The 22,418-nt window shown below is 50.2% G+C and overlaps 1 protein-coding gene across 1 annotated transcript in view; it reads left to right on the top strand.

Annotated features, from left to right (window-relative positions):
* Positions 1 to 22,418, top strand: part of ACO2 (aconitase 2) — a 50,246-nt gene that overhangs the window by 13,855 nt on the left and 13,973 nt on the right. The window contains 2 exon segments of the mRNA XM_004718099.2: positions 19,154 to 19,290; positions 20,960 to 21,218. Of these exon segments, the coding sequence (XP_004718156.1) occupies positions 19,154 to 19,290; positions 20,960 to 21,218 (396 nt within the window).

Here is a 22,418-nt window from a genome sequence, read left to right on the forward strand (position 1 = left end):
TAGACCAGAGGATGTACACTGGTACAGATAGGAACTGGAAACACAGGGAATCCAGGGCAGATGATCCCTTCAGGACCAGTGCTGAGAGTGGCGATACTGGGAGAGTAGAGGAAGGGCAGGTTGGAAAGGGGGACTGATTACAAGGATTCAAGGATCTACATGTGACCTCCTCCCTGGGGGATGGACAACAGAAAAGTGGGTGAAGGGAGACGTCAGACAGGGCAAGGTATAACAAAATAATTTGTAAATTATCAAGGGTTTATGAGGGAGGGAAGAGCAGGGAGGGCGGGGGAAAAATAAGGAGCTGATGCCAGGGGCTTAAGTGGAGAGCAAATGTTTTGAGAATGATGAGGGCAATGAAAGTACAAATGTGTTTTACACCATTGATGCATGTATGGATTGTGATAAGAGTTGTATGATCCCCTAATAAAATGATTTTTTTAAAAAGCAATGGGCTTTATCTACATACAGAAATGCAGAGATTTAACAAGGTTTTGGAAAGTTCTGTTATCTTTCAAATCTGTATTTTTAAAGTATTTTTTTTCCCATGAACAATTTTCATTTTATTTCCTTTCAGGTTTGTTTTTCTATAGCTTCTAATCTTTACCTAGGCTTTGGAGGAGGTCGTGGGGCAGCACCTGCAGGTCTAAATCGAGGTGGGGGGGTTCCGTCCTTCTGGGCCACGTGACTGGTGCCTGACCACTTTGCTGTGAGTGGCACAGCTCACACAGTGATTCAGCTTCACATACAGCTTGGAAGCACTACGCATCGAAGACACTCTCTTTGGAAATGTCTCTGACGGCCGCGGCCTCCACTGTGTTCCTTATGACGAACTTCTTAATGGCCTTGTCTGTGGGCACGCAGCCGGCACAGTTCTTGCACCAAATGTGCTGCTCATGGCTGCGGCCTTTCTTGGCACAGCCGTTGTTTCGCCTTTTCTTTTCATCTCGGAAGCGAGGACGCTAGAGGGAGCAAAGTATTTTTATGAGCTTTTTTTAAGCCCCTATACGTGGCTTGTGGGTTTTTAAAACATTGCATGTTGTCAGTAACTTTAACAAAAAACCGTGTAGATTTTTTCCCAAAGTGTTATATGGTATTCTACAAAATGGGTATACTGTCCTTTAGTTTAAGGAAAAAGAAAAGAAATGGACATTTGGGCTCTTTTACATTGTTTAATATTTAACTTCATGATGTGAACATCATTCTCGTAGCTCCCCTCTTATGCATGACACCTGTAGCTAGAAAAAGATGGAGCCGTTGCCTCACAGTGCTGTTGCCACTCAGTTGTCACAGTTACTACCAGTTCCCACTGGGAAAGCTTCACTAGTGTCCTCGCCTTCCCGCAAGCTGAGGCTACCCGTTCCCCTCCAGACTCTTGCCAACACTTTATCCTGTATAGCATACGGGTCCAAACTTAATTGACTTACTGCCCCCTTTGCCGAAAAAAAAAGTTTACCAGGCACCACCCTGGTAATGAAAAAACTTTTATACCACAGCCCATGATCCAGATGAAATATAGGTGTCTGCTTTCGCAGCCCGCCCGGGATCCTTCGAGCACCTCCCAGAGGGCGTTTTGGCCCACTGTAGAAGCACTGTCAGGTATCTAAGAACCGGGTGGCATAGCAGGTTACAAGGTAGGCTGATAACCACAAGGCCAGCAGTTGGAAACTGCCAGCTACCCCGCCGGAGAAAGAGGAGGCTTTCTGCTCCTGTAAAGATTTACAGTCTCGGAAACCCACAGGGGCAGTTCTACCCTGTTCTGTACAGTCATTGTGAGTCCGAATCCACTCTATAGCAGTGAGTAAATTGTGTATCTTTTTTTTTTCCTCTTTTTTAACATTTCATTAGGAGATTGTATATCTTTAAGATGTTTGCCCATTTTTGGTAACTAGATGGAAATGTTCACATTCTTTTTTTTAATGTTCACATTCTTAAAAATTAACCTACCTTATTTAACAATTTTAAATTATAGGAAGCAGCCTGGATAGTGCTGAGAATATTTACTTTTTGATAATGTTTCTGATTCTGAAACTCATGTAAATAAATAGGAAAGGGTCAAAATTAAGTAAATGTAGAACGTTCACCCTCTGGAAGCAATCACCATTGAAAGGACACCAGTTCCATTTTCCCCTGATTGAATTTTTAAAAACATATTCGTGTGCAGATCAGTATTTGGCACTGACTGAAGACAATTGCTGGTTTAGATGTTGGGCCCTGGAGGGCAGGCTGGGTTTGAACAGTGTTCTTTCTCTGCCTGTGGGTGACTCACCCTGCTCAGCCCTCAGTTCCCTCATCTGTTGAATGAGGTGCATGACATTGGGGCTGTTCACCCAGACACTGCTTGTAACTTGACAGCCACCAGAACACACTCAGTGTTCACAGGAACGATGTTACTCTCATTGTCGACTGTGCTCAGAAGTGTCAACCCTGGGATCCGGTCCCAGACATGGGTGCAGTAGAATTAGCACTGAACCCGCTTGGTGCCTTTCCCGGAGTGCCTGCTGGAGGGGACGAGGTGGTGGTGGTGGTGGTGTCCCTGCCTGGGTGGGCTGCAAGGAGTCTGAAAGGGAATCTTTTTTATGTGTTTTCTAAATGGTCTCCCTGGAGCACGACTTCCTCTTTATAGTGCAAGGGAAGATTTGAGTAAATGCTATTTTATTTTTTAGAAATCCACTTGTAGTATTGTACATAATCATTACTATTCGGTGGGAGCCTATTGGGACTATTTCCTACCTCACTGTCATGCTCCGTAGTGAATCTGCGTGGTACCTGCCTCACATCGTGAATCCCGCAGCCATGGCTCCTGTTCTCTAGATGAAGAAGCTGAACTGAGCTTCAGAGGGGAAGCCTGCTTGAGGTCACACAGCTGGTCAGCAGTCAAGCAGGCTGCCAGCCAAGGGACTTAGTCACTGTGCCTCCTTGTCTGCACTAATGCGCAGGTTGTAGTCCTGTTCTCAAGGGGAACCAGACCTTCCCAGCCCAGCTGAGCTCTCAGCCCGGTCTTCTGTTGTGCCCGTCATTGTTTTTTGATCCCAGCTTTTAGGGGATGAGCTACCTTTTTGAGAAAACATTTGTCCACTGAAGGGGCCTTGGTGACACGTGGGTTAAGTGTAAGGCAGCTAACTGCAAGATCAGAGGTTTGAGCCCATTAGCTGCTCTGCAGGAGTCTGATGAGGCAATCCCCCGGGAAGAAGTCAGTCTTCCAATCCTATAGAGCTGCTCCACTCTGCCCCATAGGGCTGCTATGAGTCAGAATGGACTCGATGGCGGGTTTTATGCTTCTCTCTGTTGCAGTTGTTTTTGGTTGTTTTGGTTGCAGTTGTTTTTGGTTGTTTTGGTTGTTTTGCAAACTCCTCTTCTCCGGGAGCCCTCTTGGGCACTCCCCCTGTGAAACCTTGCCTAGAACTCCCGTTCCTCCCCCCGTTGCTGTCCTGTCCCTTGTGTTTGCTACTTCCTTTGCAGATGTCACACTGGGGTTCATTGACATGCTCTGTCCAGACCCCCACCTACCCCACTCCATCCAGTTCTGACTCACAGTAGCCCTCGATGGACTTTCCAAGGCCATAAGTCTTCATGGAAGCAAACAGCCTCTTTTTCCTACAGGGTGACTGGTGGGTTTGAACCGACGCCCTTGTGGTTAGCAATCCATTTTCCATATTTCGTCCAGACAAAGGCATGTTAGTGTAGAGGCTGGCTCGTTCCCCTTGAATCGGTACTCAAGTGGTTAATCTAAAGAGTTCACGTGCAAATATGTCGTAGGAAAGCTACCATCTCTCCATCTGCTCTTGCCCCTCTCTTAATTCATTGTCTAGTAGCAGCCACAGGGATCTTTGTTTTTAAATGGCTGTTTGACCCTCTCATGATCTGACTTTTAGGATCAAGTGAGAAATTCAACATGCCCTGTTGTCAGGCTCAAGTGCACTTACATGCAAGACCAAGGTCTGATGGATACGAGTGGTCGAGGCACCATGAGCCCATGACTGCCGACATGCACAGCCAGCTGGGGCTCTCAGGTGCTTGCTGCCTCGGTCCTGGTCCCACACCACAAAGAATGACCCGGAAGCCCAAGGACTGCCATGCCTGTGCCTGTGCCGGAGCTGGTGTGGCATTCCCAGGACATACTGCAGCTCAGTGGAGGAGTTATGCCCCACAGCTCTGTGCTGAGGGCAGAGCTGCATGTCGCATCAGACCTGGGAGGGAGGCAGTGAGACACGGTCTCATGACAACCTCACAGGAGAGTTGGGAGGCCATGGGAGGGGCCCTCAGGAGCAGCTCTATAGCGGCCTTCCTCCCTCCCCAGGGCTTACAAGGTGTTTTGCTAAGACTCAGGTAAGCTATAGCTGAAAACTGCGCAGGCTCCAGGGCAGAGCTATTCCCCTGCACCTGCAGGACCCCTCGGGAGAGCTGGCTCTTCCTCACTCTTCAGCCACCTTACTGCCGTCTCCACTCCACCCTGCTCCTTTTGCTCCAGCCAAGCTGGCTTCCTTGTTCCTCTTCCAGTTATAAGTGCTTTCCTCCCACAGGGCCTTGGCAGGTGCTGTTCCACTGCCTGGCTCCCGGGGCTCCTTCCCCTAAACTCCATGGCTTAGCCTGACTTCCTCCCAGGTCCTTGTCTGTGCTCAGCTTCAACCACGCTGTCCTGGAGCAGCCCTGCCTCAGCCTGGTTAGCGTCCTCCCGCTTCATGGCTGTCTTCCACAGACCTCTTCTGATTACTGGCCTCATGCCTGAGTGATGACCGGGCACCGGTCTTTTCACCAAACTGTAAACCCACAGGTGCAAGGACTGCTGTCTTGCCTTGTCCCTTTAATTCTGGCACCACAGCTCAAAGGTCAGGGCTGGATAAACACGTCCCGAATCAATCAGTGACCCTTAAATGGGGGCGGCAGTGTGGTGGAAGATCATGGACTTGAGAATTGGATGTTTGGAATTCCTGGGGTGTGACTGTGGACGCTCATGGGAAGGTGAAATGAAAAGATGATAGGGTTTTTCATGAACTTCTTGAAGCCCCCATGTATATCAGACTCCAGCCCCTTCTCACCACCCTCCTCTTTCACTGGATGCTGGTGTTGGCCTCCTCTCTCGTCTCCCAGCCTCCGTCTGTTCTAAGTACAGCAGCTAGAATGCTTCCTGTAAAGGGGCCAGATTGTGTAATTCCTGGAGGAGCCCGCTCCACCCTCACCCAGGCATTTCTCTACGTACCGTCAGAATCCCTACTGAGATTGAAGGTCTGTGTGTTCCGATTCTCCGTTACCACCTGGTCTCCTAGCCCTCCCCTCGTCTGTTCTGCTCCAGCCACACCGGCTTCCTGGCTATTTGAACACAGTGGACACTACCTGACTTTACAACCGTGGTGTTGCCGCGCCTGTGTGGAATCCTCTTCGGTCAGGCACCTGCAGGTTGGCTGGCGTCTTGTGTCAGGCCGTTTCATCAACCAGCTTCTCACTGAAGCCTTTCCCCACTGTCCTGAAAATTGTATCCTCCTTCCTTCCCGTTTTCCGCTCGGCTGGGATGATGAATGAGCATGTTCTGGAGCCACACAGTAATGGCCATGATAGCTGCACAGCACTGTGGGTCTAATTCAGTGCCTCTGAGCTATACACTTTCAGACGACTTACGATGGCAGAAACTATGTGGTGCATAGTTTACAGTGGAAAATAGAATAGCAAAGTTGAGGCATTGCACATAGTCAGGTAGTTGTTATTTAGGGAAGCTCCTGTTGCAGGTCCATGGACACCATGCCAGTGTAAGATGGTGTGTGTGTGTGTGTGTGTGTGTGTGTTTGTGTTCACAGTCAACATTTGCCAGTCCCTGCTCATGAGTTTGAGGAAAATGCAGAGGCAGTTTGATTCTGTGGAGATTCGCAGCCTTGGAGACCCTGCGGGGCAGTTCTGCCCTGTCCTCTAGGGGCACTTTTAGTGGGTCACCAGATGGCAAGTGAGTTTGGGTTCTAAGGTTCCTTTGAGTGGAGGACATCCTACGGCTGATACTTGGATTTTGCTAAGGCTGTCTCTGACCTGACCTCTGGAGAATACACTGAACTTTGAGTGACAACCTCCTTCCCTCGTGGCCAGGGGACCTTTGTCGCTTCTATAATTAGTGTTCTCTTGAGCTGGAGTTTTTTCCATGCCTCTTATTGCTGAAGAAACAAGCCCTTAATTGGCAGGCTGTGTTCTTCTCGGTTTGTACTTCCTGAGGAGAAGAGGATTCCAGAGTCTAGGGAACTCCTGGATCTGGGGTGCCCCTCACTGCCTCCAGACCAGGGAGAGCTATGCCTTTGTTCCACCTGGTTTAGGGGGCAGCAGTATGACGACAGTGACCACCTGGGCCTGCCTGCAGTGTGCTCGATAAAGGCCACGCCATCCACACGGCCCACTGCCATCGTCTGAGTGGTCCTTGAGACGGAGCAGAAACTGCTCCTGAGGGCTCCTCAGACTGCAAATCGGTCCACGAGCAGACAGCCTCATCTTTCTCCCTCCGAGGCTGGTGGGTTTGAACTGCTGACCTGTGCTTACCAGCCCAGCTCATCACCCACAGTGCCACCAGCCGTTTCCCTAACAAGCTGCTCCACGTGTTGTCTCACTTGAGCCTCCTGACAACCTGGCCAATAAATAGAAAAAGTCTCGTTCTAACTTCTGACAGAATCCATTTCATTTTACTCCCACTCTGTGGAATAAGTGATTGGTTTTGAAATTGGATTTTGAAACAAGAAAAGCCCTCCTTGGAGAGTATTCACCGTACTGTCACTTGTGAGGGCCATTACTTCCTGTTTGCCTGTGGCCTTTGGTCTGCCACTTGGTTTTTTGGGAACTTCCTGCAAGGTGGGAGAGCACCAGCCTTCCTGAGAACCCTGCACCTTTCTTCATCAGCATTGGGACACCTGACTAGGTACCTGTTTGTAACCTGTCACGGGAGTTGGGGACCTCTGGTGTGGATGGACTGCTGAGCAGAGAGCCTGATGGCTTTACAAATGCCAGTGTGCTGTTGAGCAAGCTGCGTGCCTTTTGCATCAGTAACCAATGTGTTTGAACTTGAACTCCTGTGTGAGCCCAGAAAGGTCTTCCATAGCCTCTTTCTCCCTGCCCCACTAGTAGACTTGACCAGGCCTATCTATGCGCCCTTCTACCTTTTACTTCATTGCACGGTCACCATGAAAACACTGTCACCCTTTTTATTGTCATGTCCGGTTTACCCTGCCAGATCGTGATCTTGAGGCTAGGGACCAGAGGGCGGTGTTCAAGGTCAGGGCTTTTCTAGACAATGGGAAGGAAGACTGAAGAAGAACTGGGGGGGCGTTTGAATTGTGGCAAGGAATACGGGAGAACAAACACATCTGGCTCCGAAGACATACAACCGATTGCTCCCTAGAAATAAGGAGAGTGAGATTTTACCTGTCACATCCCGTTTGGTCAGTGCAAAGGTGGAAAACCCTGAGATGGCTGGACACCATGCCCCACAGTGGGCTCACACGTATCAGTGATCTGGGGGTGGCATGGGACCTGGCAGTTTCCTTCTCTCACACTTAAGGTTGCCGAGAACCAAGAAGCCTCAGTGACAGCAGGCTTTCCTCAGGTGTCCCCAGGCATTGCCACTGCAGCAGCCTGCTCTGTGTACCTCCCTGTGATGTCCATCGAGTGTGGCTTTGCACAGAGGCTTTAACTGGAAAACACAAAGAAGCCAGGTAATCACGGTGTTTGACCCCCAGATGTTCATGGTTAAGTGAATTAGTTACTGAGATACTTCTGTTTTATACCAAAGGAAGAAGCAACGGGGTGGCCAGTTGGGAGGCTACTTTCTGGGATGGTCGCAAAGGGTCTGCGTGTTGTGTGTGCACTTCTGTGTATGACTGCCCCAGGTCTGTGAAGGCTGGCTGCACTGACCCTGCGGAGCCTTCCTGTGGCCTGGGTGGGGGTGTGTGTGTGTAAGTGGGTATATCTGAGAGGAGTTTGCTGGAGGGGAGGATTTCTAGACCGAGCTGGAAAGCACTTCAGTGAACATTCTGGATCCCAGTCCCTGTCTGCTCGCGGCTGTCCCCCACTGCTTCCTGTCACCAGGAGACTCACGTGCCACTGAGCTTCAGATGGGGAAGTGACCTATGGAGCAGACACACTTGGCTTTTTGTCTCTTAGCGAAGTGCCACCGCCTGGTGCTGGATTGCACAGTTGGACTCAAGAACACAGCTACAGCGGGAGTAGGGGGCTTGGGCTCTCTCTGCAGCAGCTGCAAACAGCTTGTCTGCTGAACTTTTACCACACATGACCCCCTGGATACAAAGTTAGAGAATTAGGGGAACAAATAGTTCTCATCTTAAGCTAAGCTGTTCTCCCTATCTTTTTTATACTTTTGGTGTATTTCCTTCCGATCTTTTATTCCAGGGTCTATATGACTTGATGCCTTGCTCTTTCATATGTGAGTATGATCGTCGAAAAGCTGCTTCCTTTCTGGTTCTCAGGTGCCATTGGGTTGGTTCTGTTGTGAGCAACCCCACGTACAGCAGAACACAGTGCTGCCCGGTCACAGCTGTGTGCCAGCCCTTGTTGCAGCCACACGACCAGCCCACCATCTCCGCTAGAGCCTTGCTGGCTTCGCCGACCCTCTGCTCTCCCAAGTTTGGTGTTGCTCTCGGGTTGCTGCTTAGTCTTTCAAGCTATCATTCTTACAAGTGGCCGGCTAGATATACATCTGTACAGCACAATATGGGACATTTCCATTGCTCTCTAGTTTAAGGTCGATTCTGACTCGTGGCAGCCCTGGGCGTGTGCTCCATCTGGAGGTTTCAATGGCTGATTTTTGGAAATTAGATCACCTGGTCTTGCCTTTGGGTGGACTCAAACCTGTGATGATAAATGATAATGCAGTGACCTGCTCCATACAGAGAATAACATTTCATATTTAGAATTTGTCTTTAGGGTAGATTTTCAGATCTGATATAACTGGGTCAGGGATAAAGGTGTCCTGAAAGTTGCCTGTTGATAAGTGACAAGCTGCTACCCAGAAAGCTTGAACCTGTTTTCCTTGGCTCTGTAGCAAGTAGACTGCAAGAATATTTATATCCTTGGTTCTGATTATGTGATGTTTAATTAAGAAAAAAATATTAATGTTAGTTTAAAAAAAATTCACAAAACTCACCGCCATTGGGTAACTTCTGACTCGTAGCAATCCTATAGGACAATCAATCCTACTGCCCCTGTGGGTTTCTAAGACACTGGAAATCTCTCCAGGAATAGAAAACCTCATCTTCCTCCCGTGGTGCTAGCAGCTGGCCTGGAGGCTGGTAACCCAGTATGCCACCAAGGCTCTTCAGTGTCCGCTCCATTCTTCAGAATTATAAAAAGTACCCTATAGAGCCATTTGCAGGCAATTGTGGAAATGTAGAAAAACCCAGAAGAAAGTGTGAACCGTAATTCTAGCACATGAATTTGATTTATAATTCCTACAGTCAGCAGGTCTGTCTGTACCTCTCTCTGTCCTGATTACAAAGGGGACTCCGCATAGGCATCATGCATATTTAAGAAGTTACAGAAATATTTAGCCTAGGAAGGATCTCTAGAACTCATTGCTGTGAATCGTACAAATGTATTTGCATTTGTTAACTACTCTTATGAAGGAACCCTGTTGGTGTAGTGGTTGCTCACGGGGCTGTGACCCACAAGGTCAGCAGTTCAAAATTACCAGCCAGCCCCCGGGGAGAAAGATGGGGCTTTCTACCCCCATAAACAGTTATAGTCTTAGAAACTTAAAGAGACAGTTCTACCCTGTCCTATTGAGTCACCATGAGTCAGCATCGTCTTGATGGCAGTAAGTTGGGTTTAGGTTGGGTTATATTATAACTAAAAGGATTGAACTGCTAACAGGTCAATTCAAGGACGAAGTGGGTAGGCCGCTTCTTGAAGAGACTGACAGCTTTGGAAACCCTGGGCAGCAGTCCCCCTTCTTATGTAAAGGTCTTGAGTCGGAATGGGCTCACTCACAGTGAGTTTGCTTTGAAAGATGTACAACAAAAATGAGGCTAAGCTATCACAGTGTCTTGCTCCATTTATTGGTTTTGTTTTTATTTCCCTGTGTATGTCATGGAGGTTTTTCCGCCCGCCAACAAAGGAAGCTCTTTGTGCAAACAGCTGTCATTCAAAGCCGCGTTCCATGGTGGAGGGAGCAGCGTGTATTCCGTCAGTGCCTGGTTTGTGGAGGGCTAGGTTGTTCTCCTTGCTGCCACTCTGCTTCTGAATGTATTTGGATAAAATAGTTCCTGGAAGAGGGGAAATTGATAAAAGGTACAAACAGTTCACTTTTTAGTAGGTGCATTTTAATTGTCTCATTGTCTCAAATATGTTGAGCCTGTTTACATTCTAACTGAAAGCATCAGACCTTGGTAAATGATTGACAGGGCTCTTTCACGGTTTGATCGCATGAGGCTAAGGGAGCCCTCTGCATCTCAGTGAGGAGGAGCTGACTGTAATGTGATTAGAAGCTGCCTTTATTCCTTTCACCCATATTGTGGAGCACCTACTATGTAGCAAACCTAGTGTTTATGAAGAGTTAGCATGCCAAGACGAGAGAAACGGGTCTATGGAACCGGGCCGGGAGTCCAGGGAGGAGTTGGTTCCCTAAGAAAGTACCACGCATTAGAGCCCAAGAGCCACCTTGAGTCACTAAGCCAAAGGGCACTTGGGGGTGTTGGGCATGGGCAGAGAACACCCCAAGCTTTGGCTTGGTAACTCGGATTCCCATGTAGAGCAAAGAGCAGCGAAGGAAATCAAAGACTCGAGGAAACAATTATTCCAAAGGACTAGTGGACCACACGAACCCCAGAAGCACACTGAATAGAAGGCCCTGCCTAGAATAAGAGAAAAATATCGACCCCAAAAAGAATGAGCTTAGATTTCTAGCACAGCTTAACCAAGGAGAGCAAGTAACTGGAGCAGCCAGAATGCACTTCCATCAGAAGGGACCCACATGAGGAGGGGTGGGGGATGCTGAAGCCCCGGCTGACCTAAGGCTTCGGAACAATGCTGACCTTGAAGTCCATTTATTCAGTCATCCCATGTCCTGGCATGTCAGCCTTCCCCCTTGCCTCAGCCACAAAAGCAGTAAGTAGAGTCCAGACAAGGAACACAGCTTCAACCGCCGCCTTGTTCAGCATCCTCCTCTCAGAGGAAGAGAACAGACAACTATAGCGCATCCTGAATGCTCTCCATTTGAGCCAACAGACGCTGAGGGTAGAAAATTTCATTTGGGAATACCACCATGGAGCTAGACTCCATTTGATCTATGGAGAAACTCCGGCCCAGGGAGGGTCCCTATTTGCCCAGAGCTACCACAGGCAAGGAGTAGGACCTGACAACAGATTGTCAAACCTTTAAGCCGTGCTGCCTTCACGTGGGAGGGACGGGTGGGCTCTAGGGGAGAAGAGAGAAGGAAGAACCAGAATCTAGCCAACTCCAGGGCAAGTGCCATCAGGACCAGGCTGGCCTGAGCGTGCATCTGGACTCACTCCTTCTAAGCACATGACATCTGACTTAGCCCCTGGATCTTCAGCCCCCACATCTGTGAGCCGGGAATTGTAGCAGTGACTGTGCCGTGTTGTTGTGAAGAATTCAAACTCAGGGACAGAATGTGCTTGACACAGAGCAGATGCTTAAGGAATCAGGACGGTTGTCATTTTCATCTGAGGAGGAGGAGGAGGGACACCCACAGCCTGCTTCGTCTGAATTGTGCACAGAAGGTACATGATGCCTTTGCTGGGGAAGTCTGCCTGCAGGGTCATGCTTCAGCCTCATGGAACCCCTCATGGTTTACATGGACATTTCACATGCCTTTTGTATGTGATTCCCGTGTTGTACATCATTGTCTTTTTTGACCTTCTTGTGATTGGCTGAACGTTTACAGAGCAAATTGGTTTTCCATCCGCAGTCCATAGACATTTGGTTTCGTAACCCTGATTGCCACGTTTTGCCTGTTGTTTTATAACCACAGCAGTTGGGCACAGAAGAGGGGCCTGTTCCAAGCCACATGATCAGGGCTCAAAGGTGCAAGTGTTCCTTTTGCCAGACTGAAAGCTCAGTGTCTGGTCTTAGCCCTGAGGCACTAGTTCTGGGTTTGCGATGGATCACTGGGCCGGTGGGCACAGTCCAGGCTGTCAGCAGAGTTGGACAGAAGCAGGGCCATCTGGCCCACGTCGGAGATGCTGGAGTGCTTAGTTGTATGTGTCCACATGACATGGAACTCCATACCTTTCTCCCCACCGCGCAGGGCCAGGTGGGGCTGGACTTCTCCCTGGTGCAAGTGACAGTGGCCTCCACATTGCCCAAGCACCTGAGCCATGCTCTCTGCAGCCAGGTCCTGGTGTGTCTCCTCTGACACCCCCGCCCCCCCCAGTGCTTCTCACAGCTCTTCGCTGAGGAGCAGGGCTGGATGACTGATGGTCTCCTGGGGAGGGGTCCAAGCAGCTCCAGGCTGGTGGAGAGCCGAGCTGGACACATCTCTAGGCCTCACTTCAAACCTCTCAGTACTGTTTGGGAGCCGGTAGCAAAAGAGACCTAGGTCTCACCTTTTATAATGGTGAAAGAGGCGTGGCCAAAGTCCCATGGCTAACTGACTTCTCTCTTTTTTTTTTTTTTTTTGCAGGGTATTAGCGTGGTATGTGAGTGGATTGGGGAAACAAGTGAGGGAGTGCAGTGCTTAACAAGACAGCTGTGTTAGGGTTCTCTAGAGAGATAAAACCAAATTGCTGGTAATTTATTATATATATATATATTTTTAATATATTTATTTATAAAGATAATTAGATATATAACAAGAAATGAACTGTTAAATCATATATAGATAAGTATATAATCCAAGAAATAAACAGTTAAATTATAAAGCACTACAAATGGCTCAGTGCAACTCACGTCAATGAGAGAAAGTTGAGAGACTAGCAGTCCTTCAAGTCTAGTCTGCTGCCAGATCTTCCTCTATTTGTAGAGAGAGGTAGGCTATGTCAGCACAGCAGCTAATCACAAGGCAAGTCACCAACCGCCAGTCCCCAGCTCCAGGGATGTCTTAAAGGGACCTCAACTTAGAGCGACACAGTCCACAGGCTAGGCGTCCCACAGAAAGTGTAGCCTTTAAATTGAGGCACAGAACAAGCAAGGCAGCCCCACACTGGTCCGAAGATCACAGAGCGAGAGACAAGAAAGGCGAGACTCACCAAGGCATTTATCTCTCTGCCCTTCAGTTAATCCCACTTGTGTTTATCGGCCAGGCTGGCACAATAAACCATCTCAATAGCTATGGGGGTACAATGACACTTCATTTGGCTACTCTGAGGAGTGGCTAAACAGCTGGCTCCGAGGAATACCACCAAGTAGATCAGTGTTGCGTGGCCTGACCAAGAGTCTACCCTGGGGACTTGGGCCTGGCTGGTGTGTGTAAAGCCTTGGATGAACGTTGTGGGAACTGCATTGGTGGCTAGCATAAACGGGGTGGTGGGACTGACAATGACATTCAGTCAGGATGAACCCAGGAGCCTGCATCTCAGTTCAGGACACCACGTGCACAAGTTCTGCCCTGGAGGACCGGGCTCAGGAGCCATTGGGGCGAAAGCTGCAGAAAAGGTCCTAGGATGTCTAGACGTAATGTGTGAGTCAGCAGTGCAGTGGGTTGTCATCAGGCCTAGAATAAAGCAGGTGGGAGACCCCAGTGCCCCCTGTTTCAGGGCTTGGGAAAATGCCATGAAAGAGATGGTTGTGATGCCCCAAGGTGTCCTTGGCCTGGAGAAGTGGAGAGAGCCACCACTGCCATCAAATGGGCTCCTATAGGGCTTCCAGGACTAAATCCTCAAGAGAGCACACAGCTTCCTCCTGCCTCAGAGAGGCTGCTGGGTCAGAACTCCTGACCTTGTAGTTAGCTCCTCACAAGTTAGATAACCCACTGCTGCCAAGCTAATTCCAATCCATAGTGGCCCTGTGTAGATTTCCCAGGCTGTATAATTCGTAATGGGAGCAGACAGCCCCATCTTTTTCCTGAGGAGTAGCTGCCAGCTTTGAACTATCAATCTTGCAAGGTTTCTCACAGGGCAGATAGCTGTCTTCAACTATTCAAGGAAGACAAAGTCACCGGCCTGGGGTGGGGCCTGCATGTCTCTTGAGCAGGCTCCTCAGGAGGTTCGCTCGCGTGTTTCTGAGTTTGGGGACCATGGTCCTGTGCTAAGGAGAGGGAGCTCCCAAGGGCAAACCCCACCTGAAGAGCCGATGATGCACAGAGTAGAGTTTAGCAGAACAAGAGGGAGAATATTTTGAAATGATTCAGAAATGAACCGGGTGGTCATGTTGGGGGTGGACTCCTGCCAGGACGAGGGTGCCCAGACCGAAGAAGGTACGAGCTCTTTGACAGAGGAAATGACTGTGGGCATTGAAGTTGCTCAGACTTCCGAAAACCCTCTTCCATCCTCTCCCATCTGTAGGGCTGAGCTGTCCCATTCCTCAGACACTCCCACTGCCTCTCAAGTGCTCACTAGCCACGGGTGGCCAGTGGCTCCCATGTCGGGCGGGGCAGAGCTCGAACCAGCAGGCCACCATCCCCACATCCATCCCCTTGGACAGTGCTGCCTGAGCAGACACTTCCACACCATCGGGTAGCATCCTGAGGAAGGAGCAAGACTGAAGTTCACACCATTTTATCTTTGGGGACCTGAGGGTCAGGGGAGGTTAAATGACTTGCCTGGGGCCATAGGAGGCAGCCTGGGCTCTGGTTCCAGGTGCCACAGTGTGGCCAGTCTGCCTCTGCAGGCCTCAGTTTCCTCACTTGGAAAATAGGACCCCCATGGGAGCGATCTCCCTGGGTAGCTTGAGGGTTGAATGGCACCTGGCACCTGGTACGGTGCAGGTGCAGGGAATGTGTCCCCTGTCCACTGTGTACTGTGCAAGCTTGTTGTTTTGTCTGATCGTTTGCTCAGCTGTTGCCTTGCTGGAAATGTGGCTTTTTTGTTAAAGGACTATCATAATGACAGTGTATTGTTTTTGCCTACTGGGGCAGACACAGGAGGTATTGTGACACTCCTTTTAAATGTATAAGGAAGCAGACCTAGAGCCAGTGGTGGAATTCAGCCAGTTCACACTAGTTTAACAGAACTGATACCTAGTTATTTGTTGAGTTTGGTGAGCCACTTGTTAAAATGGCCCTTGTAGTCAAGGTTCTCTCTCAGGTGGGTGGCTGGGCAGCCACCCAATGTGGAAATCGCAAATTTATATTCCTTACTCATTTTTAATGTTCATCCGTGAAACAGCGTTATTCTAAGCACCTGTACTAGTGTTCATATAGTGCATAGGTATAAAAAATTAGAACTGTGCGTATAATATTTAGTGATGCATTTCATAAAACTTACTATCCTTTTGATGAAATGCTACATGTTTATTCCCTTGCATTTGCTACGTCAGTAAACAAACAACATAAAAAGAGAACGTGCTAACCAACCAGGGGTTGACCCTCATTCCTTTCAGCCTTGTGTTATGCCCCGGATTCCCCCGAGATATTGTGAATGAATTATGCTGTTCCTGAACATGTTCAAAGAGCTAAAAATAGTGTCAGAACAATTGCTGTAAGTGCAGCAGAAGTGGAAAGGGATTTTTCAAATATGAACATAAAATGTTCAGAGAAGAGAAATTGCCTGTTTCTAATATGTCAAACACAATGGCTTTTGTCTAATTGGCCTACCTCTAAAGAAATGCGATCCTATTCCTACAGTGAAAAGATCGTGTGTTGGGGGTTGGGGGGGTACATTTTTGTTGAAGTACTATCATAATGACAGTGTATTGTTTTTGCTTACTGAAGCAAATAAATCCCACAGCTGATGATGCTCAGACAAAAGCAGAGAATATTGCAAGTAAGTATGGTAAGTAAGAGGCAATATCGGAATAGCTTAAATAACAGTTTTGGAGGTTTTTGCCAGGTATTTAATATTTTTCATTCATATTTAAAAATTCTTATTACATCAAGTTTTGTGTACCTCTTTTGTTCCTTTTTAAGTATTAGCTGTATGAAATAACAAACTACCTTTTGGCGTACCATTTTTTATTACTTAAAATGGTCAGTAGGGCGGCCAACCGATCATTGGATAATTTGAATCCCCTCACTGTTTAGAGCAGTTGATGTGCAGACAAGAAGAGCTGCGTTGCGTTGTGCAGACACTGGAAAGGTGTCTGTAAGCCGTGCTGGTATGTACAAAAGGCAAGTTGCAGACGAACTTCTGCGGCTTCTCATTGGTGTGAAAACCCAAGGGTGCACGCCTTTAAGCGTACAGAAGACAGGAGTTGCCACCCCATCTTCAAGTCCTCTGTCACCCCTCACACCAGCGCCAGGACGAAGTGGGTCCTTGGGGTGTTCCGTTGTCCACAGTCACTCAGGTGGTGAGTGCTGGTGCAGAGTTGGACCCAGGCCTCTGGAACACCAATCCTGTGCGCCCGACCCTGTCCACTGGGACAGCGGTGGGGGTTCTCAGTTGAAGCTGAACTGTCGTAGGGTCTTCTCTTCCAGGCTCCATTGAAAGACTCTTGAGGTGGGCTTCGAGCTGGTGGCCCGGAAGTCTGCACTGGGGAGCTAGCGCCCTCCTGAGTGGTTGGTTAGCAGGCCGGGTAGGTAGAAGTGCTGTTTCCACTGCTGTGTGGCCTGAACTGTGGTGGGGTTGCATTTAGGTGCCCGGGTGACATAAAGGAGGGTGCCTGGGTAATGGCATATGGGTTGCCTCATCTCTGACCTGTCTGTGGCCCGCTAGACAGGGAGCACAGCTCGAAGGGGAGCAGCTGTGCCTGTCCCTCTGTTCTTTCTTTGGATTCACTTATTCGCCTCTGGTCACAGTATATCCTGTGAAGGTTGTCACCTAAGATTTAAAATGAGCTAAGATGGGTGCCATGCTGACAGTCATCTCTTGCTGCACAAACCACCCAGAACTCAAAAGCTCAAGACAGTATGACATCTGCCTCACAGTTGGGGTGGATCAGGCCTTTGAGGGCAGCTTGGCTGGGGGCTTATATCTCAGGGTCACTCTCCAAATGGCCGACCAGATGGTGGCTTGGCCTACAGCTCTCTCAGGGCAGAGCCTGGGGCTGGCACATTCACATGCCCAGTGAGGTGTGGTGCTGGCTGTTGGCATGAGGCCTCACATGCTTCTCGGGGTGGGCCTGGGCGCCTCTCCCCCAACACACTGCCATCAAGTCGATCCCAGCTCAGTGACCGTTTGCAGGGTCTCCTAGACTAAATCTTCACAGTCATCTCTCTCCCGTGGAGCGATGGGTTAGTGGCCCAGGGTCTAACCCACAGCCCCGTCGGGGCTACTGGGGCTCCTCTCAGGATGCTTCAGTGTCCTGCTAACATGGCGGCTGCAGCCCCCAGAGCAGTCAGAGAGAGAGAGAGAGCGGCATGTGGGTGACTTTGTCCTGAAAGTGGATTAGATCACGTCCATCCCATTTTGTTCCTTAGAAGACGTCAGTAAGTCTACCATGTCTTCTAAGAGCCAGGGAGTGGGTGTGTGGATTAGCCACCATCTTCTGAAGGGAGAAGGGCCCAAGAGACAGCCACAGGTCATGCACAAGGGCTTCTTTGTCCATTCTGTAGTCTATTCAGCAAATACAAGGGTCGTCCAAAAGTTCATGGAAACAAATGCATTTTCTTTCAATTCTGTGTTTCCACCACGGTTTCTGTCTCCCCTAATGTCTATGTGTAACTTAGATGCAGAGACGAATGTGTTACCTGGTGGTGTACTGGCTCTGTAGTCAGAGGGGAAGAATGACAGCTGGAGCCCTAGAGTGGGAGGCTCCGCAGAGGCCCAGTGGCCGAGCATCGGGCTATCGGCAGGACTGGAGAGGGATGTGCATTCAGAGTCCCGAGGCCGGCTGCCATCTTTATTCTTGCTTCTGGAGCTGCTGGTCCAGAGACTGGGTTGCTGCACAATGCGGGTGCTGCTCCAGTTTTCTAAGAGGGAGGTTCCATGTCTAGCAGGGAGCCCATCCATAGTTTTCCCTTTCTGGTATACCCACATTTTACAAACTTTGGGTCTGTCTGGTTTTGCTTTGCTTTGTGGGCCGTGACTAAACTGGGAAGAACCAGTTGAAACCTTTTTGTGTGTGTTAGGAAGCTCTTTACAGCATCGTCACAACTGCCACCTGTCGTTTTTCCCCTCCCAGTAGCCTTGGATGTGATCGTACACACAGACCACAGACCACACCCCAACCACTACCGTGAGTGGGTTGAGATTCGCAGTGACCCACAGAGCAGACTACAACAGTCCCTGAGGGTTGCCTGGGCTACAGACCTTTGTGAAAGCGGACTTCTGTTGGATAGAAACTGGTGGAACCCAAAATGGGTGTCCCTTAGTCACCCTCCAGGTCTGGAGATGAACTCTTCCCATGGCGCAATTTCCCACCTAAGAATCGACAGGTTGACTAAGGGAACCGCAGCACTGGAGCAGGATTTAACAAGGACAAAGTTCAGAAGGTTAAGAAAGAGGGAATGACCACAGGGAAATGGGAAGTGTGGGGTAGGTGATTGTTACATCACGGGGATTTCAAGCAATGACCTGAGACAAAGTGCACAGCAGACTCATCTGCTCTGTAACCTTTGGCCCAATCCACAATAAAGCCTTTTTTTTTCAAAAGGTGGGGCATCTGGTAGGTTCAAACCTCTGATTTCCAATTACCAGCTCAACACTTCACCCCACCAAACCCCATGTCCGATCACTACCCACTGCTAGCGAGTTGATTCTGACTCGGAGTTCACAGAGCAGAACTGCCGGTTTGGGATTTTGAGACGGTAAACGTTTATGGCAGCAGACAGCCTCATCTTTCCCCCTCAGAGCGGCTGGTTTGAGGTTAGCAGCCCAGTTTGTAACCTACCACAGTGTCCCAGGAGGGTCATTTTCCTCTGAAGCAAGAGGAGAGAGGATGTTCATAAAACTTTCCAAGTAGAACCTGACTTTGATCCCAGGTATTCGACTCTAAGTCCCTGTACTTGTCTCCTACCACAGGCTGTGTTCCTGGCGGAAACGGACCCTGTGGTTACAGAATCGCTCTTGTCGCGGAATTGCCCTTGACACTCCTAATTCCTTGCGTTTCCCACCACACTGAGCTTCCTGAGTAGCCTCCGAAGGACTCCGTTGACAGCTGCTTGTCTGTCTTCTTGCAGAAAGCCCTGGGTGTGCGGCAGTACCATGTGGCCTCAGTCCTGTGCCAACGGGCCAAGGTGGCCATGAGCCACTTTGAGCCCACCGAGTACATCCGCTATGACCTGCTGGAGAAGAACATTAACATCGTTCGCAAACGGTAAGGCCCCTGGGGGGGGGAGGTGGTGGTGACAGCTGAAGAGTGCTTCTGCTCCTGGCCCCTTGGAGAGGCAGGCAGCACAGGAAGCCATGGCGCAGGGTGGCTCTGATGGTGACACGTCACGGAACTTCAGACACGAATGTTCCTGCTGAGGGAGGACAGTCCACATCGGTGGTGAACTCTGGCCTCTGCCCAGAAGACTTGGGTCATAGAGAAGGAAGTCTGGGGTGTCATGCTGGGTCCTGAGTCTCCAGGACAGGCTGCTGAGCCTGGGCCAGCCCTGTGGGATCGAGTCGTCGGGCCCAGTGGCTGGGGAAGCATTCGTATTTTCTCTTCAGCACGTCGGCACAGAGGAGAGAGCCAGGCCTGAGAGCTGGAGGTGGGCTGTGCTTAGATCCAGAGCATGTCACTTTCCCAGCAGTCATAGTGGGGCTGACACTAATTAGAGTGACTGAGCCCTTACTGCAGGGGGCACCCTGCTGCCCTAAGCAACTCATCTTCTGGGGAGACACCCTCGGTTCCAGTGAAGGGCATAGACTACGGAGCACACGCCCCCCCCCCTGCCCCGGGTCTTGCCTTCTAGCTCTGTGACCTGGGACAAGTCCCTTCACCTCTGTGGGCTCCATCGGTGTGGTGAGCATGTGCAGAGCTACAACTGCATACTGGACAGCTCATGTGTTGTGAGGAAGCCTGTCCATGGTGACTTGGAATTAGTGGTGATGGGTGAGGGTGGCCGTGCATTAGAAATTCAAATCTGGGGCCGCCAGTGGAATCATGGTGACCCAGAACACCCCTCCCCAAGGTGTGCTGGATTTTTGTTCCAGAAAGTTGGAACACTGGCAGCAACTGCAGTAGGTGGTGGCTTTCTTCGCCTTCGGCTTGCCAGTCACAGTGGCTCTGCAGATTGGAAGAGAGTTGAAAACGATGTGAAAAAGCAAAAAGACAGAGAAACGTGCAGATAAAGCAGCACCTGAAATCAATAATATCATTGGGGAAGCAACAGAATTTATTAAACAGAACATTGTGTTATCCAGTGGATTTGTGGGAGGCTTTTTGCTAGGACTTGCACCAAAGGACAGAAATGTTCTTAACAGTGATTGCAACTGTGACAAGAGCAGTGGTGGTATCAGGGTGTTGTCTCAGCAGCATCCGCCAATCTGAGGCCCAGTCTTACTGGGTGGACAGAGACTGGTAGGACCCTGGGATTATGGCCCTGGGACACCCTTCAAGCCTAGACCTGAACTTGCCCATGGCTTAACTTTCAGCTGAACAATAAAGAGCCTGAGGTGAGCAGTAACACTAGATAGCCCCCCACACCTTGGAGCAGTCAGCCCGGAAAGCTGGGGAGGCAGGGCGGGATGGGGGCCTGGAGGCGGAAGAGTGCTGGTATGTTGAGAGGATTGCACTCAGAGTCACAAAAGGAACTGCATATGAATTGTTGGTGGGAAACCATTCTGCTCTGTAAACTTGCACCCAAGTCGCAGTGAAAGGGAAAGCTCTGTGCTGTGCATTGGGTGTGCTACAGTGAGTACGGCCACCGTCCCCACCGCTTGGACATGCCACCTGCAGCGTAGCGTCCCTCTCTGCCCACCATCAGGCTGCCGGGTGACCAGAGGAGGCGTGGCTGTGGGGAAGGGTGGGTGCTGCAGCCTCTCTTCTCTCCTCGCAGACTGAACAGGCCTCTGACCCTGTCAGAGAAGATCGTGTATGGCCACCTGGACGACCCAGTCAACCAGGAGATTGAGCGGGGCAAGACGTACCTGCGGCTGCAGCCGGACCGTGTGGCCATGCAGGATGCCACGGCCCAGATGGCCATGCTGCAGTTCATCAGCAGCGGACTGCCCAAGGTGGCCGTGCCGTCCACTATCCACTGTGACCACCTGATTGAGGCCCAGCTTGGGGGTGACAAAGACCTGCGCCGAGCCAAGGTGAGCTGGAGGGAGTGACTAGACTAGGAAGGGAGGCCAGGTCTATGCAAGGGTGTCCCAGGCACTGCCGTCAGGGCCTGACAGGGGCTTTGGTTTGGTCTGTATTTAAAAGTGACTTTTTTCTAATTGTCCACGAGCCATTTGCTCATTGAGAAGATGTTAGGAAATAAAGCCAGTCTTCATCTTACTACACTGGAGCCGCTTCTGTTATAATAGGAAACTAAGGCCCGTGCTCTGAGGGCTGGGAAAGTCTGTCTCTGCCTGAAGCCCTACTTCTGGTGCGCCCTCCCGCCCTGGTCTGCCAGCCCCAGACCCTGTGAGAGGCCTCTGTTTGTGAAGTCCGGCACCAACCCGGTGCTTCATACCACAGAGCAGGCTCAGCCCTAGCCTGGATACCCCTTTAGTGCCCTCTTGCTAATTGAGCTGCTTGGGGGCTTTTGTGGAAGCTTGGCTAGGTAGGAGGGACCAGAAGGGCTGTGGAGGTGTTTTCCCAGGAACTCCCCACCCCCAGTGAAACCAAGCTCCCACTTCTATACCAGTCTCTGGACTGCCTTTGTGTGTGCAGAGTTTTGGCAGCAACTGGCTTCTAGCAGCCCCCTTCTCCCTCCACCCCTGCTGCGGGAGCCTTTGCCCCTCAAGAGGGGGGATGTTGGCAGGAGCTAAATGCTGGCAGGGTCCCAGCCTGGCCTAGCTTGGAGCAGGGCCTGTGGTCGAGAGCACTCTGGCCCCAGGGCCAGCTCTGTGCAGAGGCTCCCAGACCCCCCGGAATCTCTCAGGGTGATGTTCTCATTGGGGGGGCCGTCTCCACTGCACTGTAGCTCTTTCCTGCTTGGTGGAGAGAGCGCTCCCTGCTGGCAGCACTTCCTGTAGCAACAGTGACTGTGGCAAGGTTACAGAACTGAGTGTGGTGCTGGGGCCTAAGTGTGGTTAGGAGCCTGGGGGTCCCTTCCACCACAGGGACCGTTTGCCCACAGCAAGGCCACTACCTCTCTGGACTTGGCCCTGCTTTATGGGTCAGAATTGACCTTTAGTCACTTCCTTTCCTTCTCATTTTTTTTTTCTCCAACAAATAGTGACCACTCCATGTGGCCCAGGCCCAGGCCCAGGCGCTGGGGTTGGCTCATTTTCAGTAAGACAGGTCACTGTCCCGATGGATCTCATAGGGTCTAGGGTAGTGGTTCTCAACCTTCCTAATGCCGT

Source organism: Echinops telfairi, unplaced genomic scaffold, assembly GCF_000313985.2.
Source record: "Echinops telfairi isolate 266 unplaced genomic scaffold, ASM31398v2 ScPeMD7_2;HRSCAF=8, whole genome shotgun sequence".
Taxonomy (NCBI): domain Eukaryota; kingdom Metazoa; phylum Chordata; class Mammalia; order Afrosoricida; family Tenrecidae; genus Echinops; species Echinops telfairi.